We start from the raw sequence: 18,524 nt of genomic DNA on the forward strand, positions 1-18,524 counted from the left end.
TATTTTTCAACAGAATGTTCTGTAAATAAATGTTAAATTCTTACATATGGATCTTTCTCTATGACCACGACTCGCAAAGACCCTCTGAGTATTTTTTTACACCAGTAAGCTACGGCACTACCAATAGCGCCTCCTCCTATAATCACAACATCACAGTGATTTGGAAAAATAGGCGCGTTTGGATCATCCCAATCAATAACTCTGTTAGTTTTTTTATCAATTGCAGGATTTTCCTCATTTTTCCAAAACTTCACGTTTTTTTTCATCAGAGCAACATCTCTTTTTACACATCTCCATACCTTGTGCATCGGATTCTCGACTCCCAGATCTATATTTTCCCCCAAATTGACATCATTGCCTTTTGAGCTCTAAATAATAACGAATTACTAATCAACATGAGCATACAAGTCAAAATAATCATTGTGATTGATAATCAATGTTGTCATTCTACTAACCTTCGTCGAAAAGAAACTACCCAACTGGGCGCAGGAAACATTAGCTTGTCGGCTACCGTTTTTAACGAGAAGACGTAACATTTTGACTATTTTCTCCTCTCGCGGTGCTCAACACATGAGCGGATTCTTCCCAGCTGAGACTCTTCGGCGAGACTGAGCGCTACACAATGTCTTCTTGCACACGCGGGTGTGAGAACTTTTTATTTTTTGATAGCTCACAATCTCATATCGCTCCCCGGCTTTTTTCCTCCAACGCTTAAGTGAGCGTTCGTTTCACAATCGCAGAGGAATTGTTTTAATAAACCGATAAGGTATTTTGAAACTATGGATGCAAGTGCTCACAATGTAAGTCTATTATAAGTTATAACTATGTAGGTGAAGTGTATGGGTACATACATACATACACGTGAATCGGTATAACAAAAATCAAGTTATACATACACACACACATATATATTGAATGGGTAGTATATACTGGCGGAGACTCGGAGAGGGAGATGGACTGATTGAAAGGCCATTGGCTTGAGCGATCCCGCGCGCTATATGCGTATGCATGTTAATGTGTGCATATGTATATAGTGGAAATGTTGCGTATCTACGCGCGAGAGATAATGCAAAATAAAAAATTGACATTGAAAAACAATAAAACTGCTAAAAATAGGACGAACGGTTGATAAGCCCCCTTGTCGCGATAATTGATAATAACTACGATATTGCCGAAATCGTATTTTTCCTGGAACTCAATTATTTAAGTAGTTCTAGACAGTAATACTACTCAATATTGAACATTTTGATAGAATGAATAAAGTATACTGAGCTAAGTAAATGTTTCTCTTAGCAAAATAAGCATTTACTCGAACATTGAAGATAGTTCCAAGAGATAGGGCATTTATCTATTTTTATTATTCGAACAATGAAGTATTAAGTAATAGGATTCATGAACAAGTTATTTTCTAATTTATCGTCGAAAGGCAACTATGACAAATCAGTCATATTTACAAAAATTGAAAAAAGTTGCATTTTATATTCCATACTTATAAACAAAATACAATTTACACTCCTTCTTATAAGGCACTTCACAATCAGATTCATATATTATAATCAATTAATTTGTTGTAATTAGGAAATATAAAACTTCATATTTATTATAAAATAATAGTAAATCTTTGTGTTCAGCGATCAAATGCGCTATTGACAATATTTTTCATAATATATCCCAGTCCTAGCAAAAAAATCATATTTAGCTTTATCAAGTCAATGATTATTTTTTTTTTTTTTTCAAGCAATAGTAAATATGATATAAATTTGAAGTCATCATTAGTGTAAAACTTGTACTAAAATTCTGAAATAGATTGTCCAATATGCAGTAACATATACAAATTCAATGCTGAAACTGGGTATAACTTATAATTAAACAAAAAAATAAATTATCATGTAATAAAACTTCCAAAGTCGGCATATAATATAAATTTTACAAATTTGAGAGTATAACAATTCGGAGCATGAAGTTGGAACACATGTAACAAGGGAATTACAATTGCCAGAATTGAAATTTCTCAAGAATTCAGTTTTCCTCCTTTTTCACATTCGATGATGATTCTGCTATACTAACGCTTTTGCGTATTTCCATGCCTATTGCAGCTGCCAGTGGTGGAGGCACTGCATTGCCAACCTGTCTGTGTTTATCTTGTATGTTTCCATAAAATCGGAAATTATCAGGAAATCCTTGAGATCTAGCGCATTCGCGCACACTTACGACTCTTGTTTGATCAGGATGAAGAACTCGTCCCTAAAAAATGATTTTATCTGTAGTAAATAGTGATAGGATTACATAAAAGTTAAGATTACACGGAAGCAAGAGACAAATACTAAGATTTGATAAGGAAAGATAAATAAAACGTTTCTATTTTAATTTATAGTATCTTTTCAATGTAATTCAATTGATTTTTACCAATATTCTATTTAAAAATAAGATGAATAATATCTTTACCTGTTTACCCATAGGTTCAGGATTAGTAATCGTTGTGCTAAAGAAGCCATCCCACTCTATTCTACCATAAAGGCCGGCCCAATGATTGTGACGATTTCCAGTATGAGGTAGACACCAGGGGATCAGTGTGTTATCTTGTCTATCAAGTGGATTACATTCTTTTCCAGTACAGCAACTACATACGCCTCTTAATGCTCCGGTAGAACTTTTACCAGCTTTTTTATCGTGATAATTATATTTTCTGAAAAATACATACTGCAATCAAACACAAGTCAAACAAACATAGATCGATCAACTTTTCAATCGATAAAACGTACAATTTATTTGTGTGATTTCCGTCACTCAGTGGAATCACTATATTAGGAAGATCACGCCAGTCAGACCCGCTTACAGTTGGAATGTGAGCCATACGCGCTTCTACCAGAGGACCTAAATCTTTGCATATATGATCCAATAACAGAGAATCGCTTACACCGGCTCTCAACTGAAAAATTCAAAAATTAATAAACAACGACGCATTAAAACGTTATTCGATTTATAGTATATTTAGTTTTCTAATCTGCTAACCTTTCGTTGGAAATGAGATAGGGGTTCACTGCCGTAACTCATAACATCTTCGTTCTTGCCACTCTTGATACTTGGCAAGTCTGATAATGCATCACGAATAGTGGTAACTTTATATGGAGCTGACTCAACCCAGTCATACGTTGGGAAGTACTAGAACGAAAAATTTAATGCATAAAACAAACGTGTTTATAGAGCTAAAAACAAAAGAATGCAATCTTAATTACCTTCTTATTATCAATAACGACACTTAAGTTGCATGCCGATTTACTAAATACATGTAGAGGATTAGGGTATTTAGGAAGAACTTCACCTGGTGCAGCAGCTAATATTATCATCCTGAAAATTAATTTTAATTGTTATCTTAAAAATTTACGAAAGAGAATATTAAATTATTCTTAGTATCTCAAACAAAAGTTGATAATACCTTCTTCGTGTTTGAGGAACGCCGTAATTTCCTGCTTGAAGTATTCCAAAGGTACACTGATATCCCATTCGAATAAGGCACCTCAATGTCAATTTAAGTACCATACTTTTTTTAAACGTTACGAAATTTCTCACGTTTTCCATTATAAAAAACCGAGGTCTATAGTAATCACAGTAAGAAAGATATGATACTACAAGAGAATTTTTAAATAAAGAGTATGCTCTAGAGTTGAATCTGTTCATGCCACTGAAACCTTGGCAAGGAGGGCCTCCACAAAGTAAATCAACCTCACCTCGTTGAGGTAAACGTTGCCCACCTGCCATTGTCTCTCCCTATAAAGTTTGCATAAATTTCATCAATCACAGTTCGATAATAAATATTTATGGCTAATTAAGCATGAAAAAGACTTACATCCATGACTTTTTTCAAATATGCATTGCAGTCTCCAGTGAAAACGGCAGCGTTAGGATTATTGAGTCGATAAGCATGTGCAGCTGCTTCGTCAACTTCAATAGCCCATGAGCTTTCTGCAACTCCAGCTTGGTGTAAGCCTTCAGATAGACCTATTGAGATTTCAAATTTTTGTTAATACATTCTTTTTCAGTGAGGTTGTATATATGCGTATTATATTTACCTCCGCAGCCAGCGAAAACGTCTAATGTGCGCAACTTTTTCTTGATTTGCGGGAAATCTGGAGGAATATCTATTAGCTTTGGAGCGTCTGCTTTCTTGCTCTTCGATTTAATTTTATCGCTCTTTTTTATAAGTTTACCGATACTGCATGCTTTTGACGGCGGTTCATCAAATTCTTCTTCTTTATGAGAATACATCTGAGTAAAATAAAAACGATTTGGACCCGCGACTGTCCACTCTTCAACACTAATGTCCAAGTTTTCGGAATATGTCAAGTAACATTTTCCGACTACACAGGTAAACGGAAGTGTAACTTCTTCCTCGCTCCAATACAGCATGTTCAGATCTGATCGTCCCTTCATAGATTCACTTTTGAAAGTGTTTTCTGGACGGTATAACTTTTTTACTTTGATGTGTAAACTAGTTGACGCAAGCAATTTTACATTTGTGGTAGCATATATGCTAGTGATGTAGCCAATTTCAAATGGCTCGGGAGTGTCGAAGTTGGAACCTTTGACACGATCGTTGAATTTACGATAATATTCAGGGAATCTGTCCTCGTCAACTTCGCGCTTTGTTCTGTTAGCTTTTTGGTATGGAAGTGGATATTTAAATTTGAATGTGCCTGGCTGTAAGAATACAGCACTTCCGACTCGGAACTCCTCATCTTTGAATTTAACCATTCCATACAAAACTTCTTTGCTACTCTTTTCTTCCAATTTGTCAAAAACTTGCGGCCTGTTCTGTTGTTGTAAACAAGTGCAGCGAGTGCAGGCGGAGCAAAAACGATATTTAATTTCTGGTCGGCATTCCAAGTCCGGCAATGGGTCTTCAAATCTGGCATTGTTGGGATCGTAACGTTTTTGATAGTAAAACGAGGTGATATCTTCTTTAGACTCATCCATACTGTTATTAACACTAGTATTGCCTAATTCATTCCAATTGTCAGGAGTATCACGATGCAATACCGTAGTTTTGGATTTCACATACGAAACAGGAACATCTTGACAATCATCCACCAAGAACAACTCACTCGAATTCGATGTTTCGCCCAATACTGTTTCACTACCTCTCCAGAGCCAGGTAGCATGGAACATTTTTATTCCCATTTTATTTTCCCACATATAGATCACCTTGACGATTTGGAGCGGTACAGTCGGATCGACTGATTCGATAAAAACGAAGTCATTTATCTCAATAGTTTCTGAATCAAGTTCAACAGCACTGTAAAACGATCCTTTGGAGTCGGTGCCTATAGGTTTGCCAACCCACTCAATTTTACCGGTTCTACTTTTCAAATTACCCAGCTTTTTTCTGTATGCAACTATACTAGGTTCGGCGTCTGGCTCAGGTCCTTCTTGGTCATCGGGATCTTCGTCGTTCGCCTCTTGAATTTCCATATTTGGACATCGACGTTTAACGCATGCTTGTTTGCTTCGACCGGGACCACCGAACTTGATCATACTTTTACATGCTGAACATGCACCACAATCGGGCTGCTGGCAGGGTTCGCAAACTCCGCATCTACGGCGCTTCAACGCTACCGTATCTGTGTTATTATTTGCTAACTGGTCAGGGAAGAAACTATCAAACACATTATTTACAAGCTGGGTAGCTGTAGCTTTAGTCCAGCTAGGTTTCTTTTCTTTCTGGGCTTTTCGCATGAGACCTCTACGCCAATCGTCTTCTTGGCGCCTACTATTGCGCTTTTTGCCTTTTCTCACTGTTTTTCCTTTATTGAACGTTATTCCTGCTAGATCAATTAAAGCTCTCATGCAGGGGGTAGTGATTAATAATGGATCATCTGTAGTGGCTGATTCATCAAATGATACAATTTGATCACAAATAAACTGCGCATGGTGTAAAAGTATATCTTCTGTGAACTTTGGCAGTCCTTTTGGCATTGCAACAGTCTAAAAAGGTACACAACAACTTATTTTTTAGTTTTATTAATTTTTTAATTCTAAAGTCAGTGAATGCAGACTTACTTGCAGTTTGTTTAGTAAATCTTCATATGAAGGACTTTCTTCATCTAAAAGGAATTCAATAACTGTCTTGCTCATGAAGCTCTTTTCCCTAACAGAAATCATAAATGCGGCATACTCTTCTGATGGATCCATGAGAACATAATCTCCTATTTCAGTACTAAAAGATACAATAGCTTGTTCTCCACCATCAAAACCTGACACCCACCATTCGACAATGGGGCCCATATCTTTGCCTGGTATACCACCTTCGATTGAAGGATCGTCATCATAAATCGGCTTCACATATCCAGAAAAGTAAATGTTGATGTTTTTTTCAATCAAACCACCATCAAATGGACATAAATGACCATTTTTGTCATAAACACTAACAAGAATTAGAGTATTATCATTTAGTATTATAAAATATTATAAAGTAGTAGTTTTTTTTTTTTTTTTTTAATAAATTCTATAAATTTACCTGAAACAAGTAACTTTGTTAAGAGCCCTTGCATCACCTTCTGTAATATCCAGCTCATCTCCATTAAACAAACACAGTTTTGGGTCCAAAAGTACTGAATACTCATCAACGGCATTGTTAGGATGACCGATATACAACCTCAGATCTTCATCATTTAATTTTTGCAAGCAAATTTCACAAATAGGCTCTGCGGGCCTAACAGGTTTCTTCGTTTCTTTCTTCCCCTGCTTTTCGCGCTTTCCGGTCTTAACTCTTTTGTTAGGCTGCTGATCCTCGACATAATTCTCATCATCTTGGATCTCCTCTTTTGGCTTTTTAGGATCATCGTCATCGCTATGTGCCTGTCCATTAGTGTTGATAGCTCCACCTACAGCACCATTTGCCTCAACCAACATGTTGATATGTTTTCAAACAGACACTTCTAAAAAATGAACAATGGTCATCAAACTTTGAATAATTAAACAAAAAGAAAGTACACAAAAAATATTGCATGTATAACTCCGCTCTTACAACACAAGTCAAAAACAACATACAAGAGATGGAACGAGACCGGTTTTCTCGACAACAAAGAAGTTTTCGATATGGAGAGCAAACAAGTGTGTTCTCGTATTTGCGAAATCAACTGCACGTTGGCGTCACATGTTTTTGAATCAAGTTTTATTACAAATTGGAGCAAGAGATCGTCAAAAGATAACCAAAAGCGAAACTACTAAACGAACAAACCTTGCATAAACTTCTTCACCTCGACAACGCGTATGCATACAGTCCCGCTATACAAGTGTATATAATTCCCTCACAAAAAAACTATACAAATATAACCTATAGATGCTACATTGTTTTGATCCCAGCCATCAAGTTTCTCAATATAAGTATATTACAGACAGATTCAAGCACATTTTTTCACTTACAAATTAACTCGAGTGTCCGTAAATATCTGCACAATCCATCAATGATCGATCAACAATCACAATCGTCTTCGATCCCGCCGAAAAGAAAATAATACGCCAAGTCTACTTATCTATGCGCAAATTCTTCCCATCGGACTTCGAAACTCATAAGTAGGCATCGACGCTGCAACTGAACAGCCGGTCTTCTCTCGAGTTCTCCGAATCTCCGCTTCTCGACTTCTCGTTCTCGTTCTCGCTCTCGGCGCGAAAATCCACGGTTTTTGTACTGTTGGCTATACTGGCCGTCTAACGAAAAGAAGTCGTCTGCTACAGTACGGCTATAACAGGCTAGACTTAGCTCAGACCTGCTGTCGATCAAAAGTTCGAAAGAGCCGTCGTGAAAATTCGACAAAAGGAAATTAAAAATGTTTGTTTGATATTCGATATTAAAATTTCACGATTTTGCGCTCAGGTAAAAGGCTCTTTCCCCCGTTTAAAATGATTCTGAGGAAATGCTCGTCGAAGCTCTACTTACTGCCTTGCAGGTTAAACACTATTTTTGTAGAAAGAGGATTGGCAAATAGTCACGCTATGTAAGTTATTGCAAAACTTTTTTTTTACGCGTACTACAGTCATATTTATTATTGTTCATTTGCATGTGTATTTGACAGAAAAACACCTGTGAAATTAGCCTATGCATCCTACGAATCTACTAAGGAAGCTGGAGCTGATCCTTCAAAGCCACCAATTTTGATTATGCATGGACTTTTTGGCTCCAAAAGCAATTGGAATAGTTTATCTAAAAGCATACATCAGAAAACTAATAGAAAGGTAGATTAGATAAATGTAATTTTAACATCTGTCAAACAGCTACATTATTTACCAAAATTTAATCTCGTTTATCGACCGATCCAGGTTATCACAATAGATGCTAGAAATCATGGAGATTCTCCCCATGCTCCTGAAATGTCGTACTATAATATGACTGAAGACATAGCATTACTTCTACGAGATTTAGAGATAAATAAAGTGATTTTGGTAGGACATAGTATGGGTGGCGGTGCAGTGATGTATACAGCACTGAGTTATCCAGAAATTGTGGACAAACTCATTGTTGTTGATTTCTGCCCTACCAAAACTAGTCCTAGTCTTCTCTCCATGATGAAGTTGTTTGAGGCAATGCGTACTATTTCTCTGGATGGCACACCATCATTGTCAAAGGCACGAAAATTAGCAGATGAGCAGCTGTCTGTTTCTGTTAAATCAAATGCTATCCGTCAAGTATGTCCATTATTTTGATAAAAAAAAAATTAAACTAAGTTGATTGCAATGTACAAGATGAATTATCAAAAATTATAAATGTATTGATTTTTTTTTTCAGTTTTTACTGACAAATCTTGTAGAGTCGGAGCCAGGAAAATACAAATGGCGTATAAATCTTCCAGTGTTAGAGGACAGTTTTGCAACGCGTATAGCAGCGTTTCCAAATGAAAAAGGCAGAACATACAATGGACCAACATTATTTATTGCAGGAACTGAGAGTGATTACATCAAAGAAAGTGATCATCCACATATAAAAAAGATATTTCCATTGGCCAAGTTTCATTATATAACTGGTGCAGGACATTGGGTACATGCAGATAAACCAGCTGAGTTTCTTGATAGTTTAACTTCATTTGTTAATGAGAAACATTGATGAGAAATTCACAGGTGACTAGAGGAAATTCCTGTTTGTGTTCATTAGTATTAAGATATATAGATCGAAAATTATTCTGAGCTCTTGTATATTTTTTTTTCAATTGAGTGACAAAAATTCAATCCTTATACACATATAATATGATGTTGGTAAAATTGCTATTAAATTAACATGTTTTTTAATTTTAATCTTTTACTTTCTGCAAGAGAAAAAAAACGCGTTTTTTGTAAAAACACGCCTTCAGAAGTGTAAATAATTTAAAAAATTGTTAAATATAACAAACTGATGATAGTATCATCCGTGATAATAATTGATATATACTCAATATACAATTGTATATAATATGTACATGTAAATAAATTTACACAAGCAAACTTTGTTTGTTAGTACCAAATACTTCAGGCCTGCTATAGTTTAAAATACTTTTAAAACACTTATAATATTCAATCTTTTTTCTCCAAGCCACCATTGTAGGCATAATCAGCTTTATTGTGCATCACAAGTTGATCATCAACAAAGTAAAATGAGTCTGATCTTGTCTCAAATGGATTTGCAATCATTTCAGCAACTAAAACCAATCTAAACTTAGAACAGTATTCAAATTTAATTGTATCTAAATTTTAATTAATAATTACCCAGTTCAGGAGGGAGTGTAGGAAACTCATAAATATGTTCACATGTATTCTTGCTGTTTGGTATACAAAATCCAAATTCAAAATCAAAAGTCTTCAGCAATTTGTCTCTGAAAAAGTGTCTTTCTATCATTCGGAAGTTCTTGGCAGGCCTTGAACCAACCATAAATTCAACTGTTGCCCCAACAGTTTTTAATTTTAAAAACTGTGGAGTAAACTGATAGCGCACAAATCTTCCTGCATTAGAATCATTTCTTCCATCTTCCGATGGAGATGGAGATGGTGATGTTCTATTATTGATTTCTTCTTCTATGGAAGTACACATGTTTTAAGTATTAAATGAGTCAGATTATTGACATTTGTTTGATTTGAAAATGTAATTCATAATACCTGAAATAGGTGGCTTTGAGATCTCAAAAAGTATGGTTCCAGTTTCGAGGTCACGTATTTGAAACCTAGTGAAGTCAATGTCATAAGTATTTGCCTCCGGTGAACATAGATAATCTACAAATGGTAATCAATAATTTAACATAACGCAATCCCACGCAATATTCATAGAAATATACCATTGCACAAAAGTGTAGTTGACATACTGTCTGTTATGGTAGGTAAGCGGAGCACCATTTCAGGTGTAATATGCTGTGCATCCTTGACGTTACCATTGTCATTTTCCTTCTCTTCCTCCAGGATATTTTTATTCGCTAACGAGTCGTTCTCGTTGTTGCTTTTCTCGCTGATCAGACTCATGATTGTCAATGTTTTATTCAGGCTTATTGGTATATCTTTTAATTGTCGACTATTCCGCGACCGTCTGCGCTTTGCCTCTCTGTAAATATTTGATACCTCGTCGTTGTCATCGCGTCACGTGTTTCGCACTTTATTGGAAAAAAGACTATTGAGTTTTTTCAGCAAAAAAAGTAATATTCCTAGTGTCGTATTTTTACGAAAAATATATTAATGAGCGTTAAAATAACTTTCACATTTGTGTGATAGTACTTACCTCATTTATACAGAAAATGAAAGTATGTGCACTCGATTGTAACTTTATATAGTTTACAAATACTGCAGCAACGCGTTCACGATTCCCTGATAAGTAAGTAGTTAAAAATACTGTATCGGAGCAGAATAAGTACTCCTACACTCTATACTTATGTTGAAAATTTCACTGGCTTTGCGTTAAATCTTTCTTCCACTCCGACGACACCCCGAGTGACATAAATTCGAAGAACGGGAATCGCCCAGTGCAGTATTGTTTTATGCAAAACGAGTGCAAGGTGGTAATCAATTTTTCGTCCCCTCTGTGTATACTTCAAATAATCGAACACACTGTGCACAGTTTGAAGTGAGCCGCAGCCGCGCCAATGCATCGTCTGCAACTTCGGAGCAGTATAATATATAGTCGGTCAGCCGGGTCAGCACTCAGCGCAGCTCCGTAAATAATAACGTGCGTGCGAGCTACTGGAGCGGAGTTCGATGAATTTGAAAAACAGTTGATTTTTTACTGGCTTTGGTTGATTGTTGCAAACAAATAGGTAGGTTGTGAAAAATGAATACTTTGAGCAGAGGCAGCAGCTTTGCTCTGAAATATCAATTGGGAAACGTTAGGAGACATGTTCAAAGTAATGCCAGTTTACTGGAGAATTGCAGCGAATTGAATAACAGAAATCCGAGAAACTTGGAATTTATGAGGATCGCGAGAAAACCTGAGGGTTACCACTTGAACGATCCAGGAAATGAGTATTGGAACAAGTAGGTCATGATTGTTATTGTAAATTAAAGCGTACTTCTGAAACTAACCAAAATGTGCTACCAATTTTGATTTGTAGACTGTACGTAGAATCATCGAATAAGCATGTTGAAGCTGGAATAAGACACTTTAAGAACGGACCTGTCATAACGGCATCGACTAGAGAATGGGCATTGAAAAAACAGCTATTCAAGTAAGAAGAACAAAATTACTCTTGTTAGGACGAAAAAGTGTGCATTCTAATATAAAACATGTATAATTATTTAGGACACATGACGTTGCTGCATTTGCAAACATTGGAAAGCTTTTAGCTCAGAGGTGTTTGGAATGTGGTATAACATCAGTTCGATGTGACATAGATGCAACAAACAGCACGAGATATACTGCTCTTTTAAGTGCATTGAAAGAAAATGGCTTGGAGCTGGAAGAACCAACACAGTACAAGCATGCAAATTCTTGGGATGCATTGAGAATGTTGAAGCCTTGGACTGTTCAGGAATAAATGATTTTCGTTTTATAAATTTGCATTTTGTTATCTAGTTTAATACAATTTTAGGTATAACCAAAAATAAATAAGACACATCATTACAAGAATGACAATATTTTTTATTGAAAAAATCCATTCACTCATAATTATTGTGATAACATATACAAATGACTCGCAGTTAGTCTTAGGGCAATAAATTTATGTTTACAGTTTGTTTTATATCACACCACTCTCCTCACTTCAAAGAATCGTTTTAAGTAATACACTTGTCCCAGGGTCATGCAGACCAGGACTGTGGCTTCAAAGAATGACCACACAACTACTCTAAAGTTTGTGCTCTCGTTGATTGTTCTGTGATTTCTGTCTCGTACCTAGGGAAAATAAGAAAAATGATCATGTATACAACAAATTATAGTTATATAACTTTGGCGATACACTGGCTCTCTCATGTATAGTACAATGGCAGATCTTTCCTCAATTGTCACTTTGAGTAACTCTCATGTATTGGTTCAACTTTCTAACCTAAACTCTATGTACAGTATGATAGCAATCCAGAAAGCAAACAAACCTGCATGTACTCTTGCTCACTCTTGACGCTCCAGAGACTCGTGCTAAGCTCCTTAATCACATCATCAAGCTTAGCATTAGGACCATCTCCTTCCTGTGCTCCAGCAGCTGGTGAATCAGCACCAGGCTGCTTGGGAGTCTCTCCAATATCCATGTTGAACATGACAACCTTAGGAGTCATGGTTCCCTTCTGATTACTGAAGCAGTACGTGTAGATGCCAGGTGTGTGCGCAGCAAAGGTAAACTTGCCACTGCTCTCCTGCTCGCCATCGTACAAGACTTTGCCATCAGGAGCAACGATCCTCACATCGATATCCAGAAAGCCACCTTCGGCAATCTCAAAAGTGAGTCCTGCAAAAGCACAAAGTCACGTTAACCACACAATGGCCCATCGCGGTTATTGCGATGATAAATAACGTGTTTACAGCATCGCAATTTGAAAAAACTAACCCATCTTGGTGCCGAAGTCGACTTTGTCGAAGAAGCATTCCTCTGAGTGCGCGTCGACGGTGATGAAGTAGGAGTAGGCTTGCCTCGAGGACAGTGCCAGTACCAGAGCTATCGTCAGCCACTTCATTTTCCCAGCAGCCGCTTTTCTCTCATCAGTGAACTACCCTCGACGAACGCACAACCGGGTGGCTGTTTTAGCTGCCGCTATATCTCTGTCACGCGCGCACCGCGAGAACAGATGGGTACGAGGCAGTGGAAAAGGGTGTATCCGTGTATGTACGTATGCCGATATACAGCAGGAGAAAATTCGCGCGATAGTGCGCGTGTGCGTGTGTGTGTGTGTGTGTGTATGTGTATAGGTCTGCGCTACGGCTACGCTACCTGATGTACCGACTCGCGCCGAGATGGAGACAGAATCCGGAAAGTCAGCTAGACAGAGAGAAAAACAGCTTTGGCGGAGGGGGGGGGGTGCGCCACGTGTACGCTGCGTCGTCAGCTCGGCCGGTGCGCGCGATCGCTGCTATATATGATTATGTATACGCATAGCGAGTATTTAATGTATATGAGTGATGTGGCAGGTGTGAGAATATAGCTGCGCTGGCTTTTTCGAATGACTTGTCAGTGTAAACAAATTTTCTCGCGGTGGATGGGTATAAGTACGAGGGCAGCTCGTTTTATGATTATAAATATAGAGGATTTGATCGCGAAGAGGTTTACAGCACTGCTCATACGTACACGTATGTATACGTATACATTATACTTTGAGGGTTTTAATTATGAATTTTTATGTTTTTTCCGTTCTTAATTTGATAGTTGATATATGCGACGTGTAATCATGCAAACTGTTTTCATTAAAAAGTATCAGCTAGTATAATCATTGTTGCCATTTTTGTATGCATAAAAACAATATCAAATATTCAGTGAGATGTTTAGCCACATAGCGATATGCTGATTGCTATTAGATGTCTCTTTGGCTATTATCCCAACAATAATACGTCTCGCTATACTTGCAAAATTGCTTATATTCAACAGAGCGTGTCATACATTGCCATCGTGTTCTGCTATAATTCGCTTTAACGCTTTAACTTTTCAAAAGTTCATTCAGAAAATAGGTATACCATCTGATAAATTAAATTAGGTATTATATCTAATTAATTAAAAAATTGATCGATGAGTTATTGGATTCAATTAAATCGTCGTGGATGTCGCAGTTCATGATAAATTCCATTAAAAAATCATGGAGTAAAAAAAATAATTATACCAAACGAAAAGAAAATCTGCGCGATCGTTCACGCAATGTTATTATTATCGCAACGCAAATACATCACACTACGTGATCATCGTCACTATTACGCACATATATAAAAGTATATATGGCAATCGATTGCGGAAATCTCAATCTCGTGAAAAATCGTGCGACTTCGTTTTCATCCTCAGATAATATTATACTTATTCGCGATCGTTTTTCTGAAATTCAAACATGCCTTGGCATGCAGTAGTATAAGTATATTGTGATGAAGTTCAGAAAACCGAAATAGGCACGAGGAAGGTTCAAGCTACCAAGGACGCGCTCAATTGCTTTTAACACAAAGCGATACTAATGCTGTGAACCAAAGAGTCTGCCAATTGTCGAATCTGTAAACAACGATCTCGACGCAGTTTCCTATTGTTTATACGCTATTCATAGATATACGGTATAGATAATCTGAGAACAAAAATTTAGCAAGAAACAAAAAATATTTGCAGATAAATTATAAGGACGAAATAATCCTTCGTCACCGAGAGATTCAATAATCCGTTCGAAAAAAAACCTCAGCGCGCAGAAAATCCGGCAATGAATCTCGGAGCAGCAAAGTAGCAGCTATAGTCGTGCCGCTCTACAAAAGCTCGTCGGAAAAATAGTCGTCATAGTAAGCCGCAAATACATCGCATCGGGAGCCGATAATTTGATAAAACCCGTAAGAATGAGCGCAGCTGCAGGCACTGCACCGGGCGCCGCATAATGAGCTTATATATAATTTCTCGGTCATGACCGTGACTCGTCGGCGGCTTGCCTCTGCACATTACTCGCGCCGCGCGCGATCATGACGTACATACGTGCATGTATACCTATATATTCTTTTCCCTCATATTCTATTCTCTGCTCCTCTCTCGTTCGGAGCTTCGGACACAGCATAGTGGCCAGTAGTGCATCATAACCCAATCGACGCACACACACACACACACAGACACACAGGACAGACTTCCCCTCCTCTCGTGTCCGTGTGCATATGCATGAGTACTCTGACCTACGCACTTGTACGCGTTGTACTTATAGTGGGAGAGAGAAAGAGACAGAGAAGACAGCGCAGCCGCCGCTATAGCCGCAACGACTGGCCAGTATAGTGCCACTGCTCGCGCGACGCTCGACGTGTGGCAGCGCACGTGAGAGAGAGAGAGAGAGAGGGAGCGATAAGAAGCTAGTGTGCGCGAGCTCAGCGAGTGTCTGTGGTAGAGATCTCGTCGTCGTCCCGTCGTGCGCCGCTAACACACGCGAGAGGGAGAGAGCGCGCGCGCTCGAGCGTATGGCCGTGTGTTTTTTTTCGGCTTTCTTCGACTGAGAGGACCCGTCGTCGGGGCACGCACACGCACCATGATGCAACAGGAGGTCATGTCCAAGGCGGAGGAGGTCGCCGACCAGGTACGACAATACTCTCATCGCGCGCGCGAACCCCATAACATATATATATATATATACGTAAGCACTCAGAGCTTCGCAGCTATTAGCCAGCTCCGAGCCGCGTCGTCCACGTACACTTGCACACGACGTGATTACGCGGCGCTTTTCCGAGGAGCGAGAAGCCTGTCAAGTCGCCGCCGACCTTGACTGGCCTCATTCGCACACGTGCGCAACCCTCGAGGTTATCGTCCCGGTCGACTCCGAAATTCCTTCGGAGTTTCGGAGCAACCATATGTGCGGCCGCTCGGCTGACGTGCCGCGATCGAGCCCGTAAGGTACACGTAGCTCTCGGCTCCCGGCCTATATCTCATCGTGCATATGCTCGATTACGCTTGGGCCAGATTTTTCAGAGCCGAGAGCGAGAAAGAGACATCGGCCGGAACGCCAGCTCCGAGCGGTATCTCGAGCGCGGCCTGTTGCGACAGAAACGTGGCAATGTCGAATTACTGTATGTACGCGCCCGAGCGCCTCACTTTTACTCACTTTCACGAACCTACTTTTTTTCGGGAATATGGGACGCGCCGCTACCGCCGCTGGCTATCTGTGCCTTGAGATAATGATGCTCCGGCCATGAATGAGATGTTTATGCTGATGCCTTTTTTCTCGAATTTTCAGATTATCAGAAATGGAAAGCACGTACTGCCGACGATGGCGAGGCTCTGCCTCATCGCCACCTTCCTGGAGGACGGTCTGCGGATGTGGTTCCAATGGAGCGAGCAGAGAGAGTACATGGATATGCAATGGGGATGCGGCAAGTTCCTGGCCACCCTTTTCGTCCTGATTAATCTGGTGGGACAGCTGGGTGGCTGCGTAGCTGTCATTATCAGACGGCAAGTCAGCATCGCCTGTGGTGTGCTCTTCTTCATTGTGATCCTCCAGACCTTCGCCTACAGCATTCTGTGGGACATGCAGTTCCTCTTCAGGAATCTGGCCCTCATTGGTGCCCTCCTGCTGGTCTTGGCCGAGTCCAAGGCTGAAGGAAGATCCCTGTTTGCTGGTGTACCTTCCCTGGGTGATAACAAGCCAAAAAATCTTCTGCAACTTGCTGGCAGAGTGCTTCTGGCTTTCATGTTTGTCACATTGATTAGAATCGAATGGTCTTTCTTCCAAATCATCCAGGATGTACTTGGCGGAATATTGATGATTCTCGTGACTATAGGATATAAGACAAAACTCAGTTCTTTACTACTTGTGCTCATTCTGACAGCCCTCAACTTCTACCACAACGCTTGGTGGACCATTCCAGACTACAAACCTCTAAGAGATTTCCTTAAATATGATTTCTTCCAAGTGAGTAAAGAGAATGAATGTCTAGTTGCACAAGAATCAATGGGTTGGAGTAATTGTGTTGAAAGTTTAAAAATTGCCTCATACTTTTAATCTGAAATTATGAATGAAAATCTTTCGCTGTACAAACCAATACCTCTTTCTGATATTCTGTGCAACAGGCATAACAAAAATTTGATGAAAAATAGTAATTTTAATTCAAATATTTTTATGACCTTATAAACTTATAATATTTCATTCTATTTCAGACCCTTTCTGTGATCGGAGGATTGTTGATGATTGTTTCACTGGGGCCAGGTGGTGTATCGATGGACGAACATAAGAAGAAGTGGTAGAATCAAAGTGCTGATTATTATTGGCAAACTTCCATTCCTCCGTTTTTAATGAGCTCAATTGTCAATCAGACTTTTTGAATAAGATTAAGGAAGGGATTGAAAAGAGTGTGCAAAATCAATGATTAACACAAGTCTACTGTAATGAAAGTCCAGGTTGTCCATAAAGATTGCTGCTCTTATTTGCTATAAATTGAGGCACTTTGTAAAGGATAACGTTAGATCATGCAGAAACGACGACAAGATGCCTTAAAACATTGAGAAAAACAACAACGGACAAAGACTAATTTATGATATACTATACAAATACTTAATAGCTTGTACATATGGAAGAACTTTTTGTCATAAACAATGTATTCTTTGGCGCATTTTTAAATTTGTATTCCTTGTTTTTGGGCTGTCGATCTTTTTGACGTGATTTGCCCTTTTTTATGAATAATGTAGGAGATTTTTTATTCGAAATTAAAATCTTCCTTAGAATGGCAATTGTGTATGCTACAGCTATGTATTATTATTTTTGTTATGTTTGTAAGCTGCGTAAGTCCTGTCGACCAAAAGTCGATCTTTGAGTCGTTGTAAATAAATTTTCAATTTCTCTAAAATCAGGATCTCATTAAAATGTGCAGCTAGGTGAATGGACCTACAGTTCATCTAATAATAACTCGGAAAATAAACTTTACCTAAAAATAGTTCTCATGCACAGTTGAATGCTTGCTTCCCCAAGTGAAAGAGATTTTCAAAACTGTAAACTTCAAAGACTCTAATAATTGACCATCAAGTGTTGAATAAATATTTTCGTGATATACAATGAGAATTTTAACTGACAAAAAATCTAATTCTGTTATTCAAAGAGGGGCAACTCTTTTAATGAAAAAACCATTTGCTTATGTACTGAAGTCTTATTACCGACACAATCTCTGCGACTATTGTTTCAAAAAAGAGTAAGTAATTTTAATTTTACATCAACATATTGCTTTTTATATAGAAAAAAATAAAAAAAATTTTGTAAACATAAGTTTGTACTGTTATTATCAAAAGTATACATTTTTAAATATACATTCTTTCATAATAAAGTGTTAATAAATATCCATTTATGTTTGAATCGCTTCATTGTCCGTCAAAACAGCAAAATAAACTGCTTTTTATTCATCTTTGTTACACTTTGCAAATCCATATTCCTGCATAAGTATTTCCATCCATATTTCT

General features: G+C 38.2%; 6 protein-coding genes across 9 annotated transcripts; 3 read left to right on the forward strand and 3 right to left on the reverse strand.

Annotated features, from left to right (window-relative positions):
• Positions 1 to 1,336: 1,336 nt before the first annotated feature.
• On the reverse strand, positions 1,337 to 7,593 carry Dnmt1a (DNA methyltransferase 1a). Of its 2 annotated transcripts, none has more exons than XM_008214169.4 (11): positions 7,423 to 7,590; positions 6,515 to 6,932; positions 6,058 to 6,421; positions 4,071 to 5,982; positions 3,848 to 3,999; positions 3,437 to 3,768; positions 3,237 to 3,348; positions 3,013 to 3,162; positions 2,763 to 2,929; positions 2,446 to 2,686; positions 1,337 to 2,244 (listed from the first exon to the last, which is right to left on the reverse strand). In XM_008214169.4, the coding sequence occupies exons 2-11, from the start codon at positions 6,907 to 6,909 to the stop codon at positions 2,020 to 2,022; spliced, it is 4,050 nt and encodes a 1,349-aa protein (XP_008212391.1). In that variant the 5' UTR covers positions 6,910 to 6,932; positions 7,423 to 7,590; the 3' UTR covers positions 1,337 to 2,019. The 2 variants fall into 2 exon arrangements, with proteins under 2 accessions (XP_008212391.1, NP_001164521.1); NM_001171050.1 differs by having other exon boundaries at positions 1,450 to 2,244; positions 6,515 to 6,935; positions 7,423 to 7,593.
• LOC100122014 (protein ABHD11) lies at positions 7,290 to 9,493 on the forward strand. The gene is made up of 4 exons (XM_001605570.6): positions 7,290 to 7,994; positions 8,073 to 8,232; positions 8,317 to 8,682; positions 8,783 to 9,493. The coding sequence occupies exons 1-4, from the start codon at positions 7,900 to 7,902 to the stop codon at positions 9,095 to 9,097; spliced, it is 936 nt and encodes a 311-aa protein (XP_001605620.1). The 5' UTR covers positions 7,290 to 7,899; the 3' UTR covers positions 9,098 to 9,493.
• LOC100122000 (protein unc-119 homolog) lies at positions 8,906 to 11,089 on the reverse strand. Of its 2 annotated transcripts, none has more exons than XM_016982006.3 (5): positions 10,730 to 11,089; positions 10,323 to 10,604; positions 10,120 to 10,233; positions 9,733 to 10,038; positions 8,906 to 9,665 (listed from the first exon to the last, which is right to left on the reverse strand). In XM_016982006.3, exons 2-5 carry the CDS (start codon positions 10,474 to 10,476, stop codon positions 9,541 to 9,543), a joined length of 699 nt encoding a protein of 232 aa, XP_016837495.1. In that variant the 5' UTR covers positions 10,477 to 10,604; positions 10,730 to 11,089; the 3' UTR covers positions 8,906 to 9,540. The 2 variants fall into 2 exon arrangements, with proteins under 2 accessions (XP_016837495.1, XP_032453587.1); XM_032597696.1 differs by having other exon boundaries at positions 10,323 to 10,621; positions 10,730 to 11,000.
• Positions 10,973 to 12,070, forward strand: LOC103317238 (39S ribosomal protein L18, mitochondrial). Its single transcript, XM_031922554.2, has 3 exons — positions 10,973 to 11,478; positions 11,556 to 11,669; positions 11,744 to 12,070. Exons 1-3 carry the CDS (start codon positions 11,276 to 11,278, stop codon positions 11,976 to 11,978), a joined length of 552 nt encoding a protein of 183 aa, XP_031778414.1. The 5' UTR covers positions 10,973 to 11,275; the 3' UTR covers positions 11,979 to 12,070.
• On the reverse strand, positions 12,062 to 13,653 carry LOC100119838 (transmembrane emp24 domain-containing protein 2). Its single transcript, XM_001604085.6, has 3 exons — positions 12,981 to 13,653; positions 12,532 to 12,881; positions 12,062 to 12,334 (listed from the first exon to the last, which is right to left on the reverse strand). Exons 1-3 carry the CDS (start codon positions 13,105 to 13,107, stop codon positions 12,185 to 12,187), a joined length of 627 nt encoding a protein of 208 aa, XP_001604135.1. The 5' UTR covers positions 13,108 to 13,653; the 3' UTR covers positions 12,062 to 12,184.
• Positions 13,547 to 18,408, forward strand: Surf4 (surfeit 4). 2 transcript variants are annotated; one of them, XM_032596328.1, is made up of 4 exons: positions 13,547 to 13,717; positions 15,298 to 15,660; positions 16,315 to 16,989; positions 17,235 to 18,333. In XM_032596328.1, exons 2-4 carry the CDS (start codon positions 15,613 to 15,615, stop codon positions 17,319 to 17,321), a joined length of 810 nt encoding a protein of 269 aa, XP_032452219.1. In that variant the 5' UTR covers positions 13,547 to 13,717; positions 15,298 to 15,612; the 3' UTR covers positions 17,322 to 18,333. The 2 variants fall into 2 exon arrangements, with proteins under 2 accessions (XP_032452219.1, NP_001153444.1); NM_001159972.1 differs by lacking the exon at positions 13,547 to 13,717 and having other exon boundaries at positions 15,442 to 15,660; positions 17,235 to 18,408.
• The last annotated feature ends 116 nt before the right edge of the window (positions 18,409 to 18,524 follow it).

This window comes from Nasonia vitripennis, chromosome 2 (genome assembly GCF_009193385.2).
Source record: "Nasonia vitripennis strain AsymCx chromosome 2, Nvit_psr_1.1, whole genome shotgun sequence".
Classification (NCBI taxonomy): Eukaryota; Metazoa; Arthropoda; class Insecta; order Hymenoptera; family Pteromalidae; genus Nasonia; species Nasonia vitripennis.

Bases quoted from the DNA above. Each gene is read 5' to 3' on its own strand.
- Dnmt1a (XM_008214169.4), bottom strand. From the start codon at position 6,909: ATGTTGGTTGAGGCAAATGGTGCTGTAGGTGGAGCTATCAACACTAAT. The intron at 6,422-6,514 runs GTAAATTTATAG...AATTCTTGTTAG, and splicing joins AACAAAGTTACTTGTTTCAG to TGTTTATGACAAAAATGGTC. The intron at 3,349-3,436 runs GTATTATCAACT...ATTAATTTTCAG, and splicing joins GTTCCTCAAACACGAAGAAG to GATGATAATATTAGCTGCTG.
- LOC100122014 (XM_001605570.6), top strand. From the start codon at position 7,900: ATGATTCTGAGGAAATGCTCGTCGAAGCTCTACTTACTGCCTTGCAGG. The intron at 8,233-8,316 runs GTAGATTAGATA...CGACCGATCCAG, and splicing joins ATCAGAAAACTAATAGAAAG to GTTATCACAATAGATGCTAG. The intron at 8,683-8,782 runs GTATGTCCATTA...TTTTTTTTTCAG, and splicing joins AATCAAATGCTATCCGTCAA to TTTTTACTGACAAATCTTGT.
- LOC100122000 (XM_016982006.3), bottom strand. From the start codon at position 10,476: ATGAGTCTGATCAGCGAGAAAAGCAACAACGAGAACGACTCGTTAGCG. The intron at 10,039-10,119 runs GTATTATGAATT...GTACTTCCATAG, and splicing joins CTCAAAGCCACCTATTTCAG to AAGAAGAAATCAATAATAGA. The intron at 9,666-9,732 runs GTAATTATTAAT...GATTGGTTTTAG, and splicing joins TACACTCCCTCCTGAACTGG to TTGCTGAAATGATTGCAAAT.
- LOC103317238 (XM_031922554.2), top strand. From the start codon at position 11,276: ATGAATACTTTGAGCAGAGGCAGCAGCTTTGCTCTGAAATATCAATTG. The intron at 11,479-11,555 runs GTAGGTCATGAT...TTTGATTTGTAG, and splicing joins GGAAATGAGTATTGGAACAA to ACTGTACGTAGAATCATCGA. The intron at 11,670-11,743 runs GTAAGAAGAACA...ATAATTATTTAG, and splicing joins TTGAAAAAACAGCTATTCAA to GACACATGACGTTGCTGCAT.
- LOC100119838 (XM_001604085.6), bottom strand. From the start codon at position 13,107: ATGAAGTGGCTGACGATAGCTCTGGTACTGGCACTGTCCTCGAGGCAA. The intron at 12,882-12,980 runs GTTAGTTTTTTC...GTGCTTTTGCAG, and splicing joins CGACTTCGGCACCAAGATGG to GACTCACTTTTGAGATTGCC. The intron at 12,335-12,531 runs GTTTGTTTGCTT...TATTTTCCCTAG, and splicing joins GTGAGCAAGAGTACATGCAG to GTACGAGACAGAAATCACAG.
- Surf4 (XM_032596328.1), top strand. From the start codon at position 15,613: ATGATGCAACAGGAGGTCATGTCCAAGGCGGAGGAGGTCGCCGACCAG. The intron at 15,661-16,314 runs GTACGACAATAC...TCGAATTTTCAG, and splicing joins CGGAGGAGGTCGCCGACCAG to ATTATCAGAAATGGAAAGCA. The intron at 16,990-17,234 runs GTGAGTAAAGAG...ATTCTATTTCAG, and splicing joins TTAAATATGATTTCTTCCAA to ACCCTTTCTGTGATCGGAGG.